General features: G+C 36.6%; 1 protein-coding gene across 4 annotated transcripts in view; it reads left to right on the forward strand.

Annotated features, from left to right (window-relative positions):
* KCNIP4 (potassium voltage-gated channel interacting protein 4) overlaps positions 1–25,297 on the forward strand; it is a 399,356-nt gene that overhangs the window by 32,438 nt on the left and 341,621 nt on the right. Inside the window, exons 1-2 of one of the 4 annotated variants that reach the window (XM_042052841.1) lie at positions 8,659–8,810; positions 9,589–9,737. The exons of 2 other annotated variants lie outside the window; for them this stretch is intronic. In XM_042052841.1, coding sequence (XP_041908775.1) covers positions 9,590–9,737 — 148 coding nt within the window. In that variant the 5' untranslated portion in view covers positions 8,659–8,810; position 9,589. Of the gene's footprint in view, positions 1–8,658; positions 8,811–9,054; positions 9,158–9,588; positions 9,738–25,297 lie in introns of those variants that run through there. One more of the 4 variants, XM_042052840.1, reaches the window with a different exon arrangement.

A 25,297-nucleotide genomic window follows, 5' to 3' on the forward strand; every position in this document is an offset into this window, starting at 1 on the left:
GTGGCCCAAAAGATTAGTGGTGGAGGCACTCAGCCTACCTGATGCTGGTTCGGCTTGACCCTAAATTGCAAGTATTGATCAGCAGGCTTGTAGATATTTAGAAACAACTGGAATGCTCTTCTTAATGGCCATGGCACATGCAACTATTTGTGATCACTATGCACGTTGCCTAACGCAGTGACGGCTAAACATTGCTGGACAGTCCTCGAAGGGGAGAAGGCTACTGCGTGTTTCTGAAGAGACAGTTTTAACTTGCTCTCTGTTAACAGATACAATAATTCAGGTAAACTATTGACATGAGGCAGCAAAAACATATCAGTTATTGAACTTACTAAATGGTAATGTGATTATATACTGTATATAGAATGTGCTTATCCAAAAATTGCATAAAATGGCTCCTCCTATTACATTTTTAAATGTACTTATCCAAAAATTGCATAAAATGGCTCCTCCTATTACATTTTTAAATAATAAATAACTTCCTTGCCAACATTTTTTCTGCTTCCTGAGTTCCTCTCATCTTACCACAATTTGAATTTCAATGTGCTATCATTTTTGGTCTCATGCCAGGACCATGGAGGAAGAAATCATAGATGGAAAAAGATAAAATAGTTTCAAATGATAATTTTTCAGTATGATAATCACCTGACTGTGATCTTGGAAAATGCTGGACACTACATGACTCTCTTACCCACTCTAAGATCTGGAAGTGCTCAGCCTATCACAAAATCAAGCCTTATGACGTGACTTCAAGATAGTGCAGTTGATTATATTATGAATTTTTATTCTCTCAACCTCTGTCCAATCTTTGAGGCTGTTTGTATTTAGGAAAACATAAATTATTTGTAAACAGTTTCATAGGAATAAAGTTTTATAAGAACTTTTTATATGAAAGCCTGTATTAAAATTCAGAAATTTCTACTACTTTTATTTCATCTGCTTCAAAACTTTGTTCTCTTTGCAGGTATATCCAAATAAACACAGCATTAAATTCTATCTGGAAATATATTTTCTTTTATCTTCTATCTCATTTTCCCTGAGATGTTAATAATTATTTTGCTGAGCATAAGGTAACAAGCATGAAGTTAATGATCTTATAATTTTCAACATGATTTTATTTAGTATAACATATTGTGGCAGCCTAAAAATGCAATTTTGTATCCAAGCTGCATTGTTTTCTCTGAATTTGGAAGATCATTTAAAAGTTTAGCTGATACTTCATCAGGGATTCAAGTGACAAATATGTTCATACTGATTCATGGATACTGTCTCCAAGCAATGTATATATCCCTGGTAAATGAGGCTTCTGTGTCTTTTTGGAGGAAATGTATGAGTTATGAAATATGAAATCATAAAACTTCTCCTGGTTTATAATCAATTTTATTCAAAACCAAAACAAAATATCAGACCTTTTTGGCTTCCTTTCCCAAGCATATTGTGCATCAGCATTCTTCTATTTCTTCACACTCCAGTGACCATATTATGGATAAATACTTCTTGTGATCAAATAAATTTTTAGAAGCTTCTCATTTCAGCTAGTCAATTAGCTGCCCAGCTGCACTCCTTTTCCTCTCTCTTCTTTAACCATTTAAAGGACTGTATCTATCAACATGGCATTATAGCATCTGAAATTATTCAGATTTTGTTCCTGTTCTTCAGTGAATGAAAGACAGCAATGATGGCTGTTTTGTAGCAGTAAGGAACTCATTTTGTAGATGATTTAGTATAACATTTTCTTATTCTAAGCTGTTTATGTCTGAAAATACCTTGGATTAAGGAAAGCATAAGGAGCTTAGAAATAATAATTTCAGATTCTAGTAATAAATTCTTTCTATAAACAAGGAGGTAAAAAAAAGAGGTCACAGAAATTTTTTGCGTTGTTCAATTAGCTTCATTTGTTAGTGCTGCCCCATCTGCAGGTCAATCTCTGATAAACAGCTTTTCTGGGATAGGAGTTGATGGTAATGAGCCCTTTCCTGTTACCAGTGCTGTGCTAATAATAAGTGTTTTTTGCTGCTTCCAAAATTATTTAAGTGTTCATAAATAAGTCACAAACCCTGTGAGATTTACTGCATATATTAATTCTGTGGCATTATAAAAAATTAGTTAAATGAATATGTGAGAATTGATAATTGTCCTGTACTGGGTGATCTATACGTATGGAAAAAAGAAAAATTGTTTATGTGTCCTGGACAAATTTATTCTTGTTGCTTTTTGGAAACTCTATGCCACAAAATAAGGATGGACAGTTTGTTTCATGTTTCATTGGGTATAAATGATATGTAAATGATAAAGATCCACAGAGAAAGGAAATTCCAGTTTGTTTCTGGGGTTATTTTGACAAATATTGGGCTAATTAGGAGCCAGAGCAAAAGCAAAATGAAGGACTTTCCAAAGCTGTGATCATCATCTGAAATGGAGTTCTGATAGTTATGAGTTAACTGGGAGTCTTCTGCTATTTATGTCAGTGCTTTTGAGCACAATGGATGTAGAGTCATAAATGAAGTCAAGGCAGTTGCAGGAAGGGAGTGTATCCAGTCCATATAATAAACTGGAGACCAGTTTAAAAATGAATACCTCTTACTGCTATGAAGCAAAGCATATGCATTATATATTGTAGAACACTGTTTACAATTTTATTGTTAGTATAAAGCACAAAATAGGATAATTACTGCTACTGATAAGTAAGGTCACTTGTAAAAATAACAATTTAAACCAAGAGCAGATAATTTCCAACAAATTCTAGTGGAACTTTCTCTTTAGAATTTGTTGGCATTTTCATAGGTTTACAGAAGTTAATCCAATAATCTACTTGTATTCACTTCCTCTACTTTTTGTCCATCCTTCCCAAAGTTATACCCTACTTTTGGTACAGAAAACATTGTTTCATACATTTTTTTGGGACCAGTTTCCCATTCTGTTAGCTCTAAAGAAGAAATTTGATGTATCAGCAATTTTGATAAATTATACACTAGGCCACACCATAATTTGTATACAAACCTACCACGATTAGTCTCATAAAGCTTTATTCTCATCTGTTTCAGTTTTCAGGCTTTTAAAATAGGAGTTCTTCTTGTTGAAGCATGATGATATACAGATGTAGGGGAAAAAAAAAACCAAACCTATTTGTATGGAGTCATGTGAGTCTTGGGTTTATTCATCCTGTGACTATGAGATAAAAAAATCTTTGTTTAGGAAGTTAAACAGTCCAATAGACTCATTAATTCTTCATGAGCTGTGACATTGATGGCACTTTCTGGTAGATTGCTACCCTTTTCAAGTATCAGAACATACCATTCTCACAAATAAAATGGATCAGTCCTGGTACGTTTGCCTTACTTGAGTTATCTCTCTGACCTCCCTCTGCCAGGGGCTGTCTCAGTGGCAGAGGATGGACCTTTTCAGCTTTGGAACACCCAACCCAGGTAGTCTTCTCACCTATGTGATTTTACTGAATAGATTTTAAAAATATATTTTCTGAAGGTCATTGCCTTTCTTAGCAATGGCATGCGATTCTTCAAATTTGCTATGTTGCCTACGAAAAAGCTTTTAGAAATAACTAAAAACTTCGTAGGGTTTGCATACCCTTTTTATCCCCTCTCATTAATCCAATTTGCTCCTGCGATTTTGGAAAATGAAATGTTACTCTGGACCTGTAAAAAGTCTTGTAAGAATTCAGTCTTTGACCTATTGGCAAGAAAGCTTCTTGGCAGCTATAAAATTATAATTTTTCACCAGTAAATACATTGTTTCTATTTGCTGAGAAATATTTATTACCACTGAAAATCTAAAACTCCCTGCCACTTTAACCAATGAAAGTATATATATGCACTCCAAACAACTGCTAATAGCAAGCAGGAATGTTTTAATTACCATTAACAATGGATTAGCATTAAAATCCTTTCTACTCATATCACAGTCACTGTCACCTCTCTTATCCCTGTAATCTGATGGGGGTAGACCTTTTCTCTCCGTTTAGTTTGGCTACTGAATCATCCAGTGAGAGCTCATCCCAATATACCTATAACCCCAAGAGGGCTCATTATGAAATCCCTCTGGCACAGTGAAGGAGCTCTCTGAAATTCCCACCCACAAATGTTTGCTCTTGGTTGTGTTGCTCGCTGTTCCTGAGGCAGTCAGTTAGTTGTTGCAGGTATCACAAGGTGTTCCTGTGACCCACACAGCACTGTGAGATAACATGTGTGAACACAGATGTTTTCCTTCTAAGCCAGGCAACCTGAATGCAACCTGAAATCAATTATTAACCTGTGTTGTCCCAGCAAAGTGTTCAGAGTTAAAAAAACAAAAGAGTTCTGGAGCAGTCTGCCCCACTATTCCTATTTCTTTTCTCCTCATTTACTATACAGAGATTGTGTATTGCTTGCATGAGCAAGCAAGACCTATAGACATTTTATACATAAAGGAGGATGACCTTTATGAGATGAGGAAAAAACAAAGAGCAGTTTCCCCTATACTTGTGGAGTATTTTCAAATGCTTCCCACAGACTTTCCAGAGAGACTAGCACTGCTCAACTCTTCACTATATTCTAGACAAATTGAAATTTACCTGTTTTCTCTTGGCAAAAGTAGAACCCAAAATTTTAGTCAATGTTGAAGCATACAGGAAGCTTTTGCTGCATGGTAATCATTCAGCCTTTTTTTTTTTTTTTTTTTTTTGCCTATAAATGGCCAAACAAATGATGAAAAGGATAAAAAGATGTAAATGAAGTTCATGTTAATGCAACAGCAAAACTTTAGAGAGCACAATATAGTGGGGATAAATACATAGCTGATATATTTTTGCTTCCCATCTTTTTCTGTTCCATTTTTCATTTTACAGAAAGAGAATGAAATTTTCCTTTCCACTCGCAAATCCTTTCCTTCTTCTACCAAAATCAGGTATCATGAAATACTATTTAAAAGTGGCTCTGCTGAGAAAAACAAAATCAAAGCAAACCCCGCTTTTCCTCTGAAGCATCTCATTGTAATATTCCTTAATATGTCAGTAGTCACCCACACATTCATCCAGAGCTGGATTCTGTAAGCTTGCCCTATTTTTCAGTATTCATTTCACAACTTATAGCTGCAATCTCTAGTGGCCCAAAGTTTTCAGCAGACATCACTGGTTTAATCTAGCTTTGTTGAAGTAAAATTATTTCTTTCTTCCAGGTCCTTGTAAGAACACACAGTCATCAGTGAAAGTTCTTGGAATACTTGTGCTAGAGTAGACAGCTAATGCAACCAGACAGTTCTGTAAAGATTTCTCCCCCCAACCCCGTATAGATGCCAGTTTTGACTGTTTCAGCTGGAATATTCCTAAAGTATTTCTCACTCTATAGTGATTCCTCAACAGTGAATAGCCCTTTCCAGCTGCTATTTCATTACTGAGGGAAGAATTATATAGTTTTCCATGAATCCATGTAAAGTTCAGTTTCATTTTTCCAAAGATCAAATCTGATCAAGCAATGTTAAGACAACCTGCATGCACCCGTGGACATGTACATACAGCTAGAGGACGTTTCCTTGTAGTTCAAATAAGTATTGCTCAAAATATCTGTAGCTGTGTGGCATCACACAGCCCTTATATGATTCATCAGCTTGTGACTTTCTGGGGTTTTTAGCTTGTATGATTTAGATCACTCATAAAAATAGTTATTTAACCATCAATAGGAAATAAATTTTATACAAAAAAGCAGCCTTGCTTTTAGGTGTAACAGATTACAGATAAAATCCAATAATATGAAATAATGAAAACCTGCTTTTTTAGGCAGTCCCTGTCTCTGTGCACTGTTACAACTGCAGCAAACAGTTTGCCTTTCCTGACTTGCATATGCTCAGGAAGATTTCAGGGTCTTGGTTACTGCTGCAGTAAGATGTAAGGGCTCAGACCAGAGGTATTTAATGTTTTTTGCAGATTGTTGTTCCACATTTGTCTTGTTGTTGGTACTCCCACTGGTGCATAGGTCTGTTTATTTTCTTTCTGACCTGTTTTACTACTCACTCCCAGTTGTAAGATCTCCCCATTCCCAGATCCTGAAGTTGCTCAGGTTCTGTAGAGTGGTCTTTAAATTCCTTTTTCATTTCACCTAAATTATTAAATGACTCAATGTATTTTGGGAAAGGAAGGATCCTGTGCAGCCTGGATTGATACACTTTTCACACATGCTTTTCTCATGTTACTTACAATATGACCAGTTTTTCTATAACATTGTGTGTGATATATTTTTTACAGTCCTTGGGTTTGTAAATGTGGAATTCACTGTCAATCCATTTCCTTTTCTCAAAGTCAGAGTGCACGATCTGAAGAGGAGAAGGAGGTAAATCAAATACATATCTTCAGAAGAGTGATGTTAGTTCCTTTTATAAACCATTATTATGATTAAATGAAGTACAGCATCATTTGTTTGAAAAAAATCAGTGGTACCTTGAAATTTAGAGTTCTACAGCTTAAGCTTATTTTAAACTCACTACAAAATTACAGCATGATGATTAGTACTGCAAAGAACTTCTGATTCATGTATACTTCTATTGTAGAAGAAAATTTCTATGGACTTGATTAAGGTTTGAAGTAAGGAAACATACAGTGCAATCTGAACATCTTGACATCTTCTGAACCAGTTTTAGAAAAAATACTTCCTTCTAGAGATTTATCTCAAATGAATCTCTTCATATCATGGCAAATAAGACATGGTTTTCAGGTGCATAGAATGAAACCCTGAAGATTTCAGCAAGGTTTCTACTTCTCCATTCCCCCTTGAGCAGTGTTATTGAATTTGTGCTTTTATGCATCCCACCTCTGGCAAAACTCCTGTGTTCTTGTACCTCCTGAAGACTTTATTCAAATACCAATGTGGGAGCATATCCAATAACCCTCTCCCATTGCATGTGAACAGTTGCTCCATGTCTAGGCAGTGCACATTCCTGTTTATTGTCCCATCATGGGAATCATTCTCCCAGAGGCTTGTCTCTGCTCCTGTGTCTGGTTCCCTATGGATTCACACTCCCTATGGATTAATGAATCTCTGAGATGAGGCCTTCTGAGAAGTGTGACAGAATATGTTGTGAGAGCTGGCCTTTGAGGGGGAACATCAAGGATTTTATAGCTGACTGTTACATGGGCAGGCAGTTTCTCTGAAGGTTTATATCCAGAAAACTTGAACTTGAATTACTTTAACAACATTTTCAAGTTTTAGCTGTTTGAAGCTATACTACGTGACACTATATTCCAGTGCTCATGGGCATAGGATTGGTTTTCTCCTTGCCCTGGACAGGAACAATATAGATATGTTCCACCAGAGAAGATGGGTGGCTTTCTGCAGGCGCCTTGCACAGACTGGTCAGAAGAGAACCTCCAGTGTTCAAAGGCACGAACTCTTAATTTCTAGAGTATGTTAGTTTCATTCAAAACTGGGATGTAGGAATAGTTGAGAGCATTCTCTTTTAAAAATACCTATTATTTCTATGTAATAGCTAACACTCAAGTTTTGTTCTTGTAAATAAAAGTTTTGTTCCAGTAGTCATCTGGAAATCCAGACTGAAATTGTCTCATGAAGATGTATTTCTTAGCACAGTAAACACCAATTTAAAAATAATATTTATTCTCAGAATGCCATTTTTAAAAGATATAGGATAAAAGACCTGTGAAATATGCTTAAACTGGAAGAAGTTTTTCTGCTGAAGTTTCAGAAGTTTCAGAAACTCTGTTATTGTATTGAAATTCAGTTTACTTTCTAATGGTTTGCGATGGAAATACAGCCATGTCTGGAGTGCTGTGTCATGCTAAGGACTCAAAGGACCTTATACCAGCAAGAATTATTCCAAGTGCAAATTCAAGCGTTGTTCAGTTCTAAAGAGCAGTGGGCTTGAAATATGTCCCTAGATGTGAATCTGAATGGAAGTACTTCCCTTTACTTTGGCAGCCTAAAAATCGGTTGTCAAGGATGATGCTTCTCTGTTGTTATGGTCAGAGTTTACTGACAGCTTTTTCCTTACAGCTGATTAACAGGGTGTTTCCAGAGGTGGAATTAGTGTCCTGGCCTGTGTGGAGAGACCTGAGATGTCTCCAGTTGTTACAGACAGGTGTGGGGTTTTGTGTGTAACATTTTGCACAAAGCAACATACTTAAGCCGTAGTTCAAATGTCTGCAGGAAACTTCACAGACATGAAAGTTGCAAATGTATGTAATTGGTACGAATATTAATTCGGTTCAAAAGGAAGCTGACTGTTTAAAAAAACTTTGAGATCCAGTATCTTATAAAAAATCAATTGCAGAAAATGGAAACTTGTTCCTTTGCATCCTTTGATTTTTGCATAATCAGTAGGAGCTCCTGATGGAAGTGAAGGCAGTGAGGTGCTGTATTCCATTCTGCTTGCTTTCTTTAGGAAGCAGTAAGTTTACAATTGAAAAGGCAGCTTTGTTTATCAAACTCTGGTGTGTACTGTGCCAATTTGTGGGGTTTTTTTCCTTTGGGTCTTTCCTACCTTTTGCCTTTAGAAATTGTGTTGAATATTGTTAGATGCAGACCTTGTGTAAGAGCACAGCGTGAGGGGGAAAAAGAGGGGAGTGAGAAAGGGGCCACTTTGGTGTCCTGCCACAGGCTGGGCACAGCGTCTCTTTGTAATCAGCGTGGCTCCCCTGGTGCAGTCTATGGCTGCTTGGCAAAGGGCTGCTGCGGCTGGCAGTGTGGGTCTGTCCTCAGCAGCAGTCATCTCCTCGGCATCTCCGGCTGGAGCTCGCTGAAAAGCAAACAGGAATGCTGCTTAGGAGTCTTGTGTGACCTTGGAGTAGCACCAAAGCCCTGGAACGCTGGGTATGTTCCTTTTCTTCGGCTTGTAGGCACTCAGTAGAGCTTTGGTTAGGTCCTAGTCGGTGCTGGTTGTTGCTAATGGCCTCTGGCTTCTTCAAAGTGTCAGTCTACAAAGAAAAATAATGTCATTTAGAAATGTATTGGTCTGTCTCTGTGAATGAGAAGGTAGTGTAGAGAAATGGTCCCCAAGCGTACAACTGGCTTTAAGTGGCTCAGCTGCTTTTCTGAATTTGAGTGACAGTGGCATTAAGGCAGCACAGAATCCCAAATATTCATCTTTTCTGGGTAGAGCAGCTGTCTTTCCGTAACAGCTAGGGGAATGCAGCTCTCCTCTATGACACTGATGCAAGGTAAGCTAAGATAGGAAGGATAATAGGTTCATGCATAGAGGATTACATTATTTCCTTTACCTAAACAACTGACTAAGGTAAGAGGTAAATATTTATTTACCATCTAGAGATATTATATAATTTCTATCATTTAAGTTAAAATTGGAGTTTCAAAAAGAAGTAGATAAAATCTGATTTTACCCCATCTGTTTATTTTACAAATACATTAATGTTCCAGATAAATAATTAAAACCAAAGGAATATTAATACACTAATTCCACTTAATTAATTCTGGGAATCTATGAGCTGAGAATAATGCTTAATGAAATTCTAAATCTTTTCCCCTTATCCCTAGTCCATCTTCTCTCTTCTCCCCCCATCTCCTTTACCCATAGTCTTTGGATTTAAGTTGTGTATATATCCTGCAGACTAAAGGTTAAGTTTTTGTTTAGGATGGAAGTGTTAGCCCCTGAGAAGAAAACAGATGAAGAGAATGAAGATTTGCAACAGTATCCTCAGAAGCCTGCAAGCTGTAAGAAAATGCTTAGGAATTGCTGCTTGATAAAGCGAATTTTTGCCTGGAAAAGTTTGAGCTCTAAAGGTACCTTTTCTATTGAAAATTTTAGTGTGGGAGAAATTGTTGTCCTTCCAAGAATTCTGAATTTTTCATACAATGGTACTACTGAATTTAACATCAGTCAAGTTACAGGTACAAAAAGTCTCTGCTGTCTTGAGACTATTGTGCAAAGAGATTAAAAATGGTACAGCTTTGATTGAGGTGCTTTATCATAATGTGATAAAAATAATTGTACTGCATGAGTATTCATTTTGCAGCACATAAAAATACATGGTCTGCAGAAAAAAAATACTTCAGTCAGAAGATAAATGGGTAAATGTAAAACTCCAGCAATTAGGTGTATCAATTTATCAGGGCCCAACCCAAAATTCTGTTTTGATGAGTAAAACCTCCTATCATTGTTGTCAGAGTTTATTTGCATGGAAATTACATGATCAATCCCTTTGTCTTTGAGGAAATGGAGAAAGGTAACATTCTGTCACTTTTATACATAGTGATGTTATGTACTGTATTTATTAATAAATACAGAAAGAAATGCTTCTTTTTAAATTAAAAGTTGGCTATGAAATATCTCACCATTGAAAGCTGAGCTGTTTTATGAATAATAAATTAAGCAGCAACCATCCTGAAACGATGGTTTATCTGCTTCACATTATTTCCCTCAGGAATATACAAACAGTTAAGAATTTTATTCAGCAGAGATTCCTCTTTTTACCATTGTATTTTTACTTTGCACTATGTAGAAACAGAAGAAAAAAACTGCCCGAAACAATTATTTTGCATTTTGGCAGCATTTTTCATTCCCTTGTACACAGTTTATGACAGAAAAAAACAACCAAACAAAAACAAAACCAGGTCATCAGTATATTCAATTTGTGTCAAACAGAATGAAAAAAAAAAATGCATGACATTGCTTTGACATGAAGAGCTAAGTCACCATAACCTGAGTGTGTGACATGTTACTTTATTTACACATTTACTTTAAAGGCTATGCTCTAGTAGCTTAGTTCCATCTTTTAGAAATAATGTTCTGGTTAAATACAACCTACCTGTGGTTTTAAACTGCCCCGATCTCTGCATTGTCCAGGGAAATAAGTGCTTCATATGCCTTTTAATCTAAGCACAAACATTTAGCTATACTCAATTTTAAAGCTTTAAGTTAATAATTCCAACAAATGGCTGCTTTAATCACATGCATATTATGGTTTTCTAAATACATGTTTGTTTTCCTGTTACTGTGTCAGGTTGTACCTATAATTTGCTGCACTTTTTTTTTTTGTATTGTTACTGGAGCTAATGAGGCAAAACCAGACTTTCTGTAACTCTTTCAGAACACTCATCCTTTTGCTCATGTGAATTTTTAGAGTTCTTTTCATTGGATTATTTATCATCAATCTCAGTAGCTTGAAGCAATCTCCTTTCTAGAAATGAGGTGAATCTAAAGCAAATTGCAGTCAAGTTTATAGGTCTGATTCTTCAGTACCTTCAAAGCTGGCTAATAATTTACACCTCCAAAAGGGTCTTAAAACAGTAAATAGGTGATGATAGAATTAAGGATTTGTTTTATTTTGGTAAAGTGAACTAGCAGACAGATGAATCACTGTAAAATTGGGCTCAATTAAGTTACTCTGGGCTACTCCAACAGGAACAAAATCAGAATCTGACACACAGTTAACTCAAAATAAAGCTATTATTTTTGCTTTATGTAGAACCAAGTGAATACCATAGGGATACCTTTACAAGAAGCTTTGAATATATATCAGGATCAAGAAGACAGATATCCTGATGCACTTTCTTCAGTACTGTGCTGTTGTCCGAGGTGACCTCCCTGGCCAAATTTTGTTGGACTGCAATGACAGAGCATTCCTAGTACTCATGACAGTGCTGTAGGAACTAAGAGCATGTGGTTACAGAGCTACTTGTTCAATACCTACTGTTTTCTGTTGGAAGAATGAAAGTGGGTTTCGAAATCATATTCTGGTGGCTCATTCCCACTTAGATATTCTTTTACACAAATCAGCTTCCCCATTGGTTATCTTAAGGTAATTTACACTGGTAAAGTATAAAAACAGTCATTAGGCGGTTAAGGCTTGCAGTTTAGTATTTAAAAAGCAACTGAATTTTTTTGTTCATATTTCTAAAAAATCATGATAACTCTAAATACCAGATTATTTCATAATTCATTGCCCTTGTAACACTTTGCATCTGGAAATGCTGGGAAGTAATGGATATTTAATCTTTCTTTTAAAACAGTTACTGTTTCTCCTCTACAATTCATTATTCATGTTTTCGTTTATTTGTATGATCTTGCAGCTGAATTTGTCAACATATTTTAGCTTCACATAATTAATTATTCTTTCTGAGACAATTTCCATTTTGAAGTTGGAGCAGGAAAATAAATATTTGATTTACTGCAATGTTGGGATGATTTAACTATTTTCAGAACGGAAAATCTTCACTCTTATGATAAAATTCTAGAATATCCTCACACTGAGAATGTCTTCCTGCTCTTCCTGTTTCAAAATCTAGGAATAAGAAGAATGTTACACCGTAAGTACTGGAAAGATAATTATACTCAATCCTTTTGATGCAGTATTTGAACAGCATGGATTCAATGCACGAGTGCATCCTCAAAAGAATGATCAAGAGAATTAAAAAAAAAAGCACACCTTATTGTATTTCAAAGAAAAGTAAATGGAATAACATGATTGTCAATGGGAAACATTTCCATACTAAACCCAGTATTTTAATCAATGCTCAAGGCTCAGTAATTTGACTAATTCCATCAGAGAGTAGTTTCAGAGAGCAGGTATCTTGTAACTGAGGCCAGAGGAACAGACTATGACAGTGCCAGGAATGCATCAGTGAGAGCTTGATACTGCAGTGAACTCTGAGCCCAAGTTTAAAGGATGTGTTGAAAAACTACCAATTTCAAATGCTCACTTTCAAAAATGGGCAGTCCTGAAGTATCCTGTCACTAAAGTGGCAGCCTCCTCAGCCTGCCTTGGGCACTTATGAGTCTTTCATGATCATTCTATGCCATGAATATACATTTACTGCAGATTTAATAAAATGCAAATGAGAGACACCAAGAGGACAACAAGTTATCTCTCACGACGATAAATTTGGAGACATTGTACTGCTGACTCTACATTTCATACTGCTAAAAATATTATACATGATCAACTGTTTACTTATTTTTTTATATTGTTTGCATTTCCTCATATCACATATTTATGAGTTGAGATATGAGTGCTTTAGGAATAATCCCAAGCTGTCAATCATCGTGTGTGTTTTTCCCTGTCAAATAGTACATTTGACAAAGTATGTAAGGAAAAAATAGCCCAAGTTATTTCAGAGCTAGTTAAAATTCTTCTTTGCCTAGGGTACTTCATACTGTCTCAGACCTTGGATAGCTCAAAAAATTCCTGCTGAAGATTGTCAGTGTCAGATTTTTAAACATGGACTTTGTGTGAACAGGGTAGTAGTTTGTCTCCTGTGACTCATTTGCCTTTGCTTGTCCTATGCAGATAAATTGACCATTGCTTTGAAACCTAGTCACATCTCATGGTCTCTCAAAGACCATGAAAAACTTTTCCTCCTAGTTGTTAAAAATTAACAAAAACCTTTTTTCATGTAGGATAGGCATCCTTCAGACTGAAATACTTTTTCAATGTCTCTCAGCATTACTTCCTGTGTGCTTTTCTATTAAGCAGTGAAGTGATGAGGCAAAGACAACATGTAAGGTTGAAAGTGATGACATCTGGATTACATACAGGGTTTGCATTCCACTACTGAAGCCCTCAACTGCCTTAATTAGAAACTAGCATGACTCATGAAACAAGATTTTTTTCCTAACTTGATTACAGAAGCAAAAGCATCTTTTTTGTTTGCTTGTGCATGGAGTGATAGTTCCTGAAATCTGCCTGGTCCTAGTCAATCTTCCCTACAGGAAAAATATGAAATAAATGGTCATAAATATGAAATATGAAATAAAAGTGTCAGAAAACAACAATAAATAATGAATATTCAGTCTCAGGAGTACCGTATACTCCTGACTTCATTCCCTTGTCCCAGCAGCTGCTCTTTACTAACAGTCTTCTCCTACAGGATTGCTGATACACAGTTCAGATCTTAACTTGTCCAGTAATTGAATTTTTATGGCCTGTCAGATGTGTCATTTTTTACTTCATGTCACTTCAAACTACATCCTGTAGTTTTTGTGGGTTTTTTCCCCTCAGCTTTCTCACAGATACTTTGAGCATTGTTTGGTTTCTGTTGAAATTGCAGATTTACATGAGAGGGCGATAGGATATATTTGTCCTATGTGCCTACAGAACTGCAGTTCACATGGATTTGCAATTTTGAGTCTGGAAGCCTTGAAGAGAAAAAAAGAGGAGGGGGAGGGAGAGGGCAGAAAAAGAAGGAGGAATTGAGGAAGGGAGAGAGAAGTTGTGGAGAGACCGAGGACTTTATCCCTTGCTGAACCTGCTTCTCCTTTCCATTCTAGATGGTCAACATGTAAATAATTAGATCATAACCCTATGCAATATTTCTTGAATGCTGAAAAAGGAGGCTTTGCAGTCTATTAGTGCATGTAGTAATGACTGACGAGATTAACATATCTGAGATTTTATGCTCCGAACACAAAAACTTGGAAATCCATTTAAAAATTGAACCTTTAGTGGTTTTAGGCAATACAGAAATCTTTATTTTGTAAAAACTACAAAAAGAAATTTACTTGAGGATTCAAAACAAGCAACGATGAGCCCACTTTGTCTATTTGAAATATTTATTGAAATGTTTTACGATTTGATGCTGCTGCTCTTGGTGTATATGTTAATCTTAAGTAAGTTTGCTACCCAGAACTTCGACCCAGGAAAACTTACAGGGTGAAAAGCTTATTCCCTTTGTGTCTTTGAATGATATTTTTTCAGAATTAATGAACATTTCTCAATATTGCTTTGGGTATTTCTTTAATTACAATGAACTGTGAATTAGCACTGTTTTCTTATTTGGCTCTATTAAGTCAAGGTTTCCTGTTGCCTCGTACCTTCTGGCTCTCAGTGCAAATGATCCATTTTATGTTGAAGTTTTACCTTCTGAACAAATATTGAATCCATTGTATATACATATTTTTTCAACTCACTGAACTGGATGGAAAATGGGAATATACTCCCTTTAAATGTAAAAGTGTTGTTGTTAAGTGGACATTTTTTTTTATTTCAGATTTTTTCCTTGAAACCAATATAGGATTCTATTCTTAGCTAAATCATTCTTCACATTAGAATAAAGATGTAGTTGTATATATTTACTAGGTATGAGAAAACTCTTTTAAAAATGCTAAGAAAAGGAAAAAAGATGAGGGGTAATAACCTGTTTTTAGTATTTTTTCTTTTGCTTTACACTAAAGCCTGTGCTTACAATCTCAGACAAAGGAGTATTAAGTTACCTGGCAAAAAGGGGCACCTTGTAGTTTTTTTCCCTTCTTGCCAAATGCTAACTCTGAAAGACAAATCATGGCAATAAAATTAGAGACTCTCCCTGGTGAATTTTCTTTTAAATTTGTAGCATGGAGAGATCTAATCTCAGTATGACTTCTAATACTCTCTTCAGGGCAGCAGTAATAGTTAATGTCACAAATTAACAGGAAAGTGTACTATTTAGGAATTCTTGCTGCCTTTCAGTTCAGTAAAATAGGAATTGGAAAAATATTTGAAAAACACAATTTAGAATAATTCCAGAGTGATTAATGTTTTGAAGAGGGGTTTTACTGCGTGTTTGTGTACAGAATTGTTAAATGGAGTAGTGCATATAGGTAATGAAAATGTGAGGTTCTGACACACACTTTTGTATGTATAAAATTAAGTTGCATCATTTTTGGATTGAGAAAGTTCAATAATCACTCTCCTATATTTCTCATAAGAAACACCCCATGAACATATATCTTATGAAGCTTTTAATTCTTCTTAAAGTTTTAAAATTGATAGTTAGAGGCCACAGTCATTACAAAAAATCTTGCAGCTTTACTCTGTACTTACAAGGTTTTTAAACGTTTCCAAATTTTAAAATAAAGTGGCCGAACTCCTGCAATAACCACTAGTTTACAGTCTGGGGAGAATTCATACATGCATCTTTGGAGCCCTTGAAACAGTTATTAGTGCCTATAAAAGTAAGTATTATCCATAACTAAGTTTTTAAAGATGCTTAATACAAAGATAGCAAGTTGCAAAATGCAGATTATGAAGTCAGTTCTTCTTAGAGTGAATGTGCCTGTAATGTAAGGAGAATGATATTTTGTGGAAATCAGATTTCCTTAGGGTTTGACATTCAAAGGATAAAACGTGCTCCACAGTTAACCCCTAAGAAATAAGACTCACAAAGGTGTGGGTGTATCACTTAATGGAGTTTTTGCTTTATGCTTCCCTGGATATATAAACATTACACAACAAAGTCTGTTTCTCCTTTTCTCTTGGAGGTTTGTTTCCTTCATGTCAGAATGGATTTTTATGGTCTCCTGCAATTGCCACCATTCTAATTCCGGCATTGCCGTTATCAGGAGGGCCAGGATGCTGGAAGATGAAGCCTTAACTCATGGAAGATTGCTGCCTAAAAGCTCTGCATTTGCACAGCAGCACATTGAACTCATGAGCTTTTTTGCTCTTTGTGTCTCTTTCTCTTCTTACAGACCAGTATTAGCATGAAGCAGTTTGCATAAGCGTCCTAAGAGTGCACAATTTAAAATTAGCTCTAATTAAGAGCTATGAACAGACCCTTTTTATTAACCATTTAGTTTTTGACTAATCATCACAAATGTGTGTTTTCTTTTCATATAAAAAGCATGACTGCTTCAAGCTGACTGGAACCTTTCCAGGAATGTCACTCTGGACTCTACATAATGAAATTTTATTTTTCTGTTGAGATCATTAATCCTACTTGCTGTAGATCGCCTTATTATTCAATCAGTTTAAACTATTAAAACACAATCCTACCATCTTCTTGAACTGGGCTGAAGAATGTAAGGAATAGTTATAACAGAAATATAATAGTTTCTCTAATTCTTGTTTCTCTAGCAAAATTGGAGTTACCTCTTCAATATGATGCAGATATTTAAAAATTATCCATTGCACTACAATATGGAAATTATATTCCCTAAACATGAAGGCAAGCTATGAAGTTCTGACCTCTCCATTGCAGAATCTGATGTCTAATTTTACTTCCCCATATTTTCCTTCATTTTTACGCAAAGGTCGGTGTCCCATTTTTAGAAAGAAAAAAAAAGAAGTGTTGCTAATATATTGAAAATCTATTACCTAAAACTCAAGTTCTAGCAATCAAAGGTTTGGAATACAATAAATGGTAGAGGTTCACTACTTTTAGAAACTTAAATATACCCTTTAAGAAACCAATATATATTCTTATTAAGTCTCTGTACTCACAGTATCTTTGATTTTTACTGTGTCTGCCAACTGCTGATTTTTTATTTAAAAACATTTTATCAATCCAAAGCTAATAGGCCAAAGAAGCATATTAGATTAAGTGGAAGGACTTTTATATTCATGGCATACTTAGAAAATGGACTCAATCTTTAAATCACTTGCCACTTTCCATCTGGGCATTATTCCAGCAATTTAAATTGCTAAATATACTGAGACTATTCCAGATTAAATGAGAGCTCTGAATGTCTTATAATAAATGGTATGGCTCATAAAGAACAGAATTTGTTGTGGTGGTTGGCGATATCTGCATTTTGTTTACCGAATTTACTGGGTATTAGTGCACTATAACACAACTGCATTTGCAAGCATCTGTCCCTGGAAGAAATCCTGCGACTGGAAGGAGCACTTCTATTGGAGATCAAGGTAGCTGACAGAAGCAGCTTCTTAAAAGAAGCATGCAAACTCAGGGTTTTTTTGTTTTGTTTTGTTTTGTTTTTGTCATGCTGGATCATTATGACTGGATAACTTTTCACAAAAGATCAAAATAAAAGGAAACCCAGCATATCTCAGAAGCGAAAAGTTCAGGCAGAAGAAAGGAGGGAAAAACAGTAGGAAACGACAAAATTACATGTTGCTTTGTTTGCTCCCGCCATGCCTCCCCCACTTCCCCTTTAATTTAAATGCTTGTTTCTGTGGGAGGCTGCAGTGTGGTCTTGGTAGTTCTGGCACACAACAGTTCTGATAGGATAGATTTGCCCTGCTTTCAGCCCAAAAGGAGGTAAGTGGGAGGATGTGGGGCTTTTTATTGCTGCAGTAACGCTGTCCTGCTGGCACCTCCCTGCTGTTCCTCCCAGTAGCAGTATCTTCTTGGCAAGGAGATGCGTTCTCAGTTATTCTGTAACTTTCTTACTCATACTTTCTGTGTGCAAGAAACTAATAAAAAGTCAACACAGAGGTGAAGTTTTTCACCAAGCCATATAAATGTTTAGTGGGCTCAATGACAATATTAGTCATATGTGGCAACAGTGCAACTGAATTTTCCAGATCACCCCAGCCAAATGCCAGCAAGCCTATACTGTGTAGGAAAGCAGAAGGCATACTTGGCTTCACACGTCACAGAAAATGGTGCAGAAAATACTGAGCTACCTGTGTGCTTTTTGTACTGTTCTCTGCAACCCTCCATGTTTGAGGCCAACCTGATTTCTTTGTTATCCGGGGTGGGAAAAGGAAAATTATAATAGGTGAAGAAGTTGAAAAATTTCAATACCTCTAATACTAAAAGCCATCTTCTAGTACATCAATTAATTTTGTTATCTTTTGTCTTGTGAGTGTAAAAGCAAGATACTTGAAAGGCTTGGGCTTATCAACCTCGACAGTAGAGAAAACCTTTTTCTGACAAGAACCCAAGGTCTAGGGCAATAGTAAGGTGAAGCTGGTTTCATCACCTCCTGCTGGCCTAAGCATATGCATGGGTTCGAGTTGTCTTGAATGTAACAGCAAGAAGGACTGCCAGCAAGAATACATCCTAGTTAAACCTCTGTCAGCTCACTTCCCCAAGTTCCTCTGAATATAATTAACATCACTACATCTGACTTCCTTTTTATACTTAATGTATATATTTATTTAAAGCCATAAAAATATGACAGCTTTTGACTATAGCATCTATCAGCTGAGCTGTTATAAATGTCTCTGTGTTTATCTTTGCACATGTTTGTGTTTATCTTTGCTGGTTGAGACAGTAAAATTTTTTAGCTGAAGACACTGTAGTTGACAAGAGCTACCCATTCCAAGCTGTGATAGTTTCACTGCTTAAACTAAGTCCTTTCATTCATACCACTTCTGATGAAACTGAGATGAAAAGTGACCAGTGAGAAAAATCAAACTTAGATGGAGTAGGGGAATCATCACAGTATGTCCCTAGAGTAACATAAAATCCATTCTTGTGTTTCTGAATTTCAATATTCTCTGCTGTGAGAAAACACAGAAGTTACTCCATCTCCTTCTAGTTTTGAATTATATGGGGACGTAGTAACCTACTGCAGCTATCTATTTATCTCTTTCCCAGCTGTCTAATTTGTCTGAAACCAAAACCCTTCTACTTTTTAGTAAAAAAATAAATGCAATTCCATAGTTGTTGAATGAGAAATTTAGAAAATAGTGAGCAGAATAGGATACAAAAAAGAAAATAGGTCCATATGGTTAATTTATGCTGGAAAACCAGATTTCTTCTCCCACAGAGCCCCTGTGTCATAGAATCATAGAATATGCTGATTTGGAAGGCACCCATCAGGATCATCGAGTCCAACTCCTGACCCTGTGCAGGGCACCCCAAGAATCACAGTGTGCCCAACAGCATTGTTCAAACACTTGAATGCTGTCAGCCTACATGCTGTGACCCCTTCCCTGAGGAGCCTGCTCCCGTGCCCAAACACCCTCTGGGTGAAAACCTTTTCCTAATACCCTGATATCTAACCTAAACATCCCCTGATGTGACATGAAAGGAGTCAGTTAAGACCAGTTTTAGGTATTGACACTATGTGTTTCTTGTTTTATGAGTGAATCCTTGGGGTGTGACTTGCAGAACATTTAGCAGGTGCACTATTACTAACTAGGCTTTGAACATGTATGAAAGGCTGTGTATTAAGTATTGTGAAAATGAGCTTCCGTGACTTTTCTTCCAAGTACCCAAATTAGTCAATACCTTTGATCTTAATCTCACTGTGCCTCTGTTCTGCATAAAGTAGGTATAATAATAACCTCTCATCTCACAAGGATATTTTGAATATAAATGTAGTAATGTTTGTGAAACACTCAGACACTGCAGTGATGAACATCAGAGAGAAGTCTGTTTTCAGTTCAGATTTTCAATAATGTTTGATAAGTAAGTTTTGGGGACACAAAATGAGGAAAGTGTGAAGTTTTGAATTTGGTAAAGAGCTAATATCCGTGAATTAAATTAACTTATCAAAAGAAACTCCTGTTCAAACTAATAAACATCATAATGTCATTAAAAATTGCACCATAATGCATATGTAGAAAGGGGCTGAACTAATGCTGTTATGATTTATGATCACAGTATAGTTCTTTTGATGTATACTTCCTATGTAATTAATATATACCCCAGAATTTCTGCGTGGGAAGGATTCATGACGTAATACTCAGATCCTTGCTTGTAGTTCAGCTTAAAAGCAGGGGTAATGTGATGGATACAGGCATCAATCCCTAAGTTACAAAGGGTGAGGGGTACAGAAGGATGTACTCTTTTCAGTTAATTGTATGATGCTAAATTTTGGCTTGCTGGAATGAAGGAGAATCTTGCCATCAAGTCTCACTGTGAAAGGAATTTCATTCAATTTGCTTTATATAAATACCCCTATTCAGATAAGTTAAATCTTTATGTAGGAAAACAAAATATCACCCAACTGTTAGCTTTGTAAAATTACCTATGTTGTATTTGTTTAGAAGGAGCATTTTGGGGAAAAAGTATTCTTTTTTTTTAGTTGATTCTGTGATTTTTAAATAATAAATTATAACAAAATAATATTTCATTTTTGCTTGAAATGGTTAGTGTCTCATTTTGAACATGGTGTCAATACCTAACTTATTTAATTTATAACCTCATTTTAACTATTTCTTTACTTCATTTTATGTGATTCAGATTATAAAATCTCCAAATCTCAAGAAAAGAACAGGAAGTTTTAGAATTTTTTTACCAAAATAAAATCACAGAAATGGGAAAAAACCCCAGTATAAATTTCTTTTTATAATTCAGTTAAGCTACAATTGAATATATATAAAAACTAATCAGTATACTATAATTGAAGAGATATTTTTGGACCGATGTACCAGCTGGTATCACAGATGGTACAGATGGCATAAAGCTCTTTAATGGGACAAAGATAATGTGTTGGCACAATGAAAGTTGAGTATATGAACATGTGATTTTTTTTTCTCATTATACACTGTCTAAGCAGTGTAATTTTAATTGATACACAATTGATACATTTGTATTCCACAAATTGGGTAAATACTAAGATTAATACTTTGCAGTCAATGATATCAGTATAACCTCAGGTTGTTCTCAAAAATCTCATATGCCATAGTAGGCAACAATTTATTAAACATGGCAGTTTGAAAGAAAGAATTGCAAAGCAAGTTTGATATTATGTAGCCTACCTGATGGGATTAATGGAGAAATTTATGGAAAGATCTGAATCACTCATAAAGGTTTTATTCAATGAGCTTTCAATATTGGTATAGACACGGCAAGAAGTATGATAGCAGTATCGGCAGTGAACAATCTTGTCCTGTTGCTTGGCACCACTGAGCAGAGCCTGGCTCCATCCTCCTGACACCCTCCCTTCAGATACTGACAGACATTGATGAGGTCCCTTCTCAGCTGTGTCTTCTTGAGGCTGAACTGACCCAGCTCCCTCAGCCTGTCCTCCTAACAGAGGTGTTCCAGCCCCTTAATCATCCTCACAGCCCTCTGCTGGACCTGTTCCAGGAGCTCCATGTCTCTCTTGTGCTGAGGAGCCCAGAACTGGACACAGCACTCCAGGTGCACCTCACCAGGGCTGAGTAGAGGGGCAGGATCACCTCCCTCAACCTGCTGGCAGTGTTCTCCCTGATGGACCCCAGGGTACCACTGGCCCTCTTGGCCACAAGGGCACTGCTGGCTCAGGGCTGCCAGGTCCTTCTTTGCGGGACTGCTTTTCTGTGCTGGTGGCATGGGGTTATTCTTCCCCAGGTGGAGGATCTTGCATTTGCTTTTGTTGAATTTCAAATGGTTCCTTTCTGCCCAGGTCCTTCTGATTCCTGAAGTGGCCACCTAACAGAGACTAGACAAGAGTAAGGGAATAAAGGTGGGTATTTATTTGAAGGGCCTTCAAAGGTACCCCCTGGGGAGCCAAAGGCTACTGCCAAGATGGACCCCCAGATGGACAGCCGGTCACGAGTTCTTCACACTTTTATAGGTTTGCTTCATTTGCATATCAGGCTTAATTCTCCAATTAAAGCTTCAGTTAATGATGTCGTTTCCCCAAGCTCACCCCCCTCTTAAAATGTTGGTTTACACATTTTGGGCCTAGGATGGTCTGAGTGTCCTTGGAGAGCAGGCCCAGAGAGGCTTTGTTATGTCTACCCAGCATGAGAGAGCAGAAGTTAACAGGCTACAAGAAACTTCAGAGTTACCCACTGGGCAGTACAGGATTTGAAAAATATGGAAGTTAAAACCTAAAGCATCACTTCTGAAGGGCTGCACAGCACTCAGGGGTATTGGCCACTCCTCCCAGCTTCATCTCATCCATGAACTTGCTGAGGAGGGATCTGGACCTTCATCCAAGTCACTGATGAATGAATTAAACAGTACTGGGCCCAGTATTGAATCTTGGGGGACACCACTAGTGATAGGCCTCCAACTAGATCCCGTGCAACTGAATACAACTCTGGGATCTCCTGTCCAGACAGTTTTCAAATAATCCCACTGTCCACTCCTCCAACCCACACTTCCTGAGTTTACCTATGACAGTGGTGTGATAGTGTTGAAAGCCATGCAAAAGTTGAGATGGACAATATTTGCTGCTCTTTCACATCAGCCTCTGGATCTTGTGATTGAAATAAAGCCAGCAAAAGCTATTTGGTTGGGATAACAAGTTGCTTCATTCAGTCACCAACCCAGAATAAAAATGGTATAACTTAAAGCCCCAAAGGAAAACTTGTGAAGGAAGACAATGCCTCAGGCCAGGGCAAACTCTGCTGGGTTCTTGATTGATCAAGAGCTGCAACATTCCTCTAAAGGGCCATGAATGAAGACATATCCAAAATATGGCCTTCTCACAAGTCCTCAAAGTTCTAATGCAAAAAGGAGAATTTTCTTGTCTTCTTTCAGTATCATAAAGCCCATTTATCCATTTTTGATCAGATCTTTAAAATGGCAGCTCTTTTATATCCCAGTCTTGTAATTTTGAAATAATAATAACAATATTGAGCTTATGAAATATCTCATAATAAATGATCATAAACTTAATGGATTTGTAGAGCTGGTATATTATGTAAGTGATTTCAACTTGTATGAAAGTCCTTCACAATTATGTGAGGCACTACAATTCAGTGAGAGGTTGATTCTTAGACAGCAATTAAATTCTTGATTTCTGGGTCATTTTTTTGTATAAACACATCTGGCTTCTTCTCCACAGTGTCTATACTGGCTGTTAAAATTGTCCTACAGTTGTACTTTCTCTGGCTGTCAGTTTGTGATTGCGTAACATACAGCTTACTTCGCACTAGGATTGGAGATTCTGAAGATTTGGGAACTGCAGATAAAATTGATGCAAGGCTTTGTCCTTTGATCCACCGGTCCACCCACACAATAGACTGTCCTGCCGTTGCTGAAGGAGTCACCTTCTGCGTGACATCTCAAACTGAGTGGTTACATTTTTGGTCACAGTAACCACCAGGGTACCATAGTCCTGTTTCTAAGGATAAGATACAGATGAAATTTTTTGAGCAATTTTTAGGTTTGATCTTCCTTAAGATGAACTAGAAGTAAAATTTAAAACTTACTGAATTTTAACAGAACAGGGACATACACCAGTGTGTTTCAGTAGCTCATAAAATAATTTGAAGTTAACTATAGAATGTAGCATCTGTTGTCAGAGCAGAAGTCTGATTGTCAGCTGCCTTTCATTGCATTAGGCTCTTGGAGAATTGTGCAGGAAATGATTTATTCTTTTTACTTAATGTCACTTATAGGAATATTCTTAACTTTTCTCGGAGAAGTGCAGGTGCCTTTGTTCTTGCCCCTGCCTGCTGCACAACCGAGCTTCTGAAAATTGAGTAAAAAATCTGCCAATTGAGAAATAACATTTAAACCCCTCTTTATGCCAGAAATAAATTACTTCACTAAGGAAAAAACTGTGAGGAAATGAACCTTTTGCATTTCATAGAGATTGACTCTCAGCTTTTCTAAACACCTAGCAATGCTCTATGGGATCCTCGGGGTGAATTTTCTAATCATTTTGAGTTATCTTAATTTCAAGTTTTATGAAGATTTTCAAGTTCCAGCTAGAAGTTTTATACATTTACTTTTCATTAATTTAGTAAATGCTGTCATTTTCTAGATTTTTTCCAAGTAAAATACTGATTATCAAAATACTGTATGATTTCATAAATTCATATATTTCTAATTATTCCATAAAAAGCAGTCATTGCCAGAGAAAAAACATGCCCACTTACATAGGCAAGATAATGAGATATTTCCCCCAAGTAATATTTTTGGATCATTATCATGTCCTATTTTAGTAAATTAAATGTCAAAAGGATGTAATAAAGCAGTCATATTTGAATTAATTACATAAGCTGGAAGTATCAGAGCACTATGCTTTGGAAAAGTTCGATAGTTCCACTTACATTTTTTTCTTATCATATAAATATTCTTTCAATTTTGTGCAGCTTCTGCTGTAATGGCTTATCTAAAATACAATAGTTGGTTTGGAACTATAAAAATATATTAAAAAGGGACAATTAAAGTTTATGGACTTGTAATGAGCAAATTTTTTTAATGTGCAAGTATGTGTTCTGATGTTATAAGGTAAAATATTCACTGAATATATGTTTCCCTGAGACATGTAAACTAAGAACAAAATTTCTTCTTTCACTCGATCAGCTTAGGAGTGAAATGTGGGTCAAATCACAGAGATGGATATATAGATATTTGTTAGTTATCTGCTTGATCATCACCATACAGACATACCAGGAGTCCAGCTCTTTTTCTGGGCAGTGATGAATTATGCAGAGATATCATAGCTGAGTTAACTCTGCAGTGGGAAATATGCAAGTGCTCATGCAGGACCTTCCCTCGGCTAATTAGCCAACTAAGCAATGCTAACTGTAGCAGGCATTATGCCATGTAAGCAGAGCTGCACTGCTTCTGAGACACAGCTACTGCCTGTACACAATGCTATTTTTGGGAACTGTGAACTTCTCACCGCTTATTCAGAATGAACTGCATGCATCTAGCTCCCCCCTGGAGTGCAGAGGAAAGAAAGCTGCTTCAAACGACAGAAAAACTTAAAAGAGACAAATGGCATTCACCTATGGGTGGGGTCTCCTGGAGGTATGCACAGAGTCTTGTCAATGGCTGCT

This window comes from Corvus kubaryi, unplaced genomic scaffold (genome assembly GCF_017639235.1).
Source record: "Corvus kubaryi isolate FWS band 111438036 unplaced genomic scaffold, C.kubaryi_AGA036_p1.0 split1-131, whole genome shotgun sequence".
Classification (NCBI taxonomy): Eukaryota; Metazoa; Chordata; class Aves; order Passeriformes; family Corvidae; genus Corvus; species Corvus kubaryi.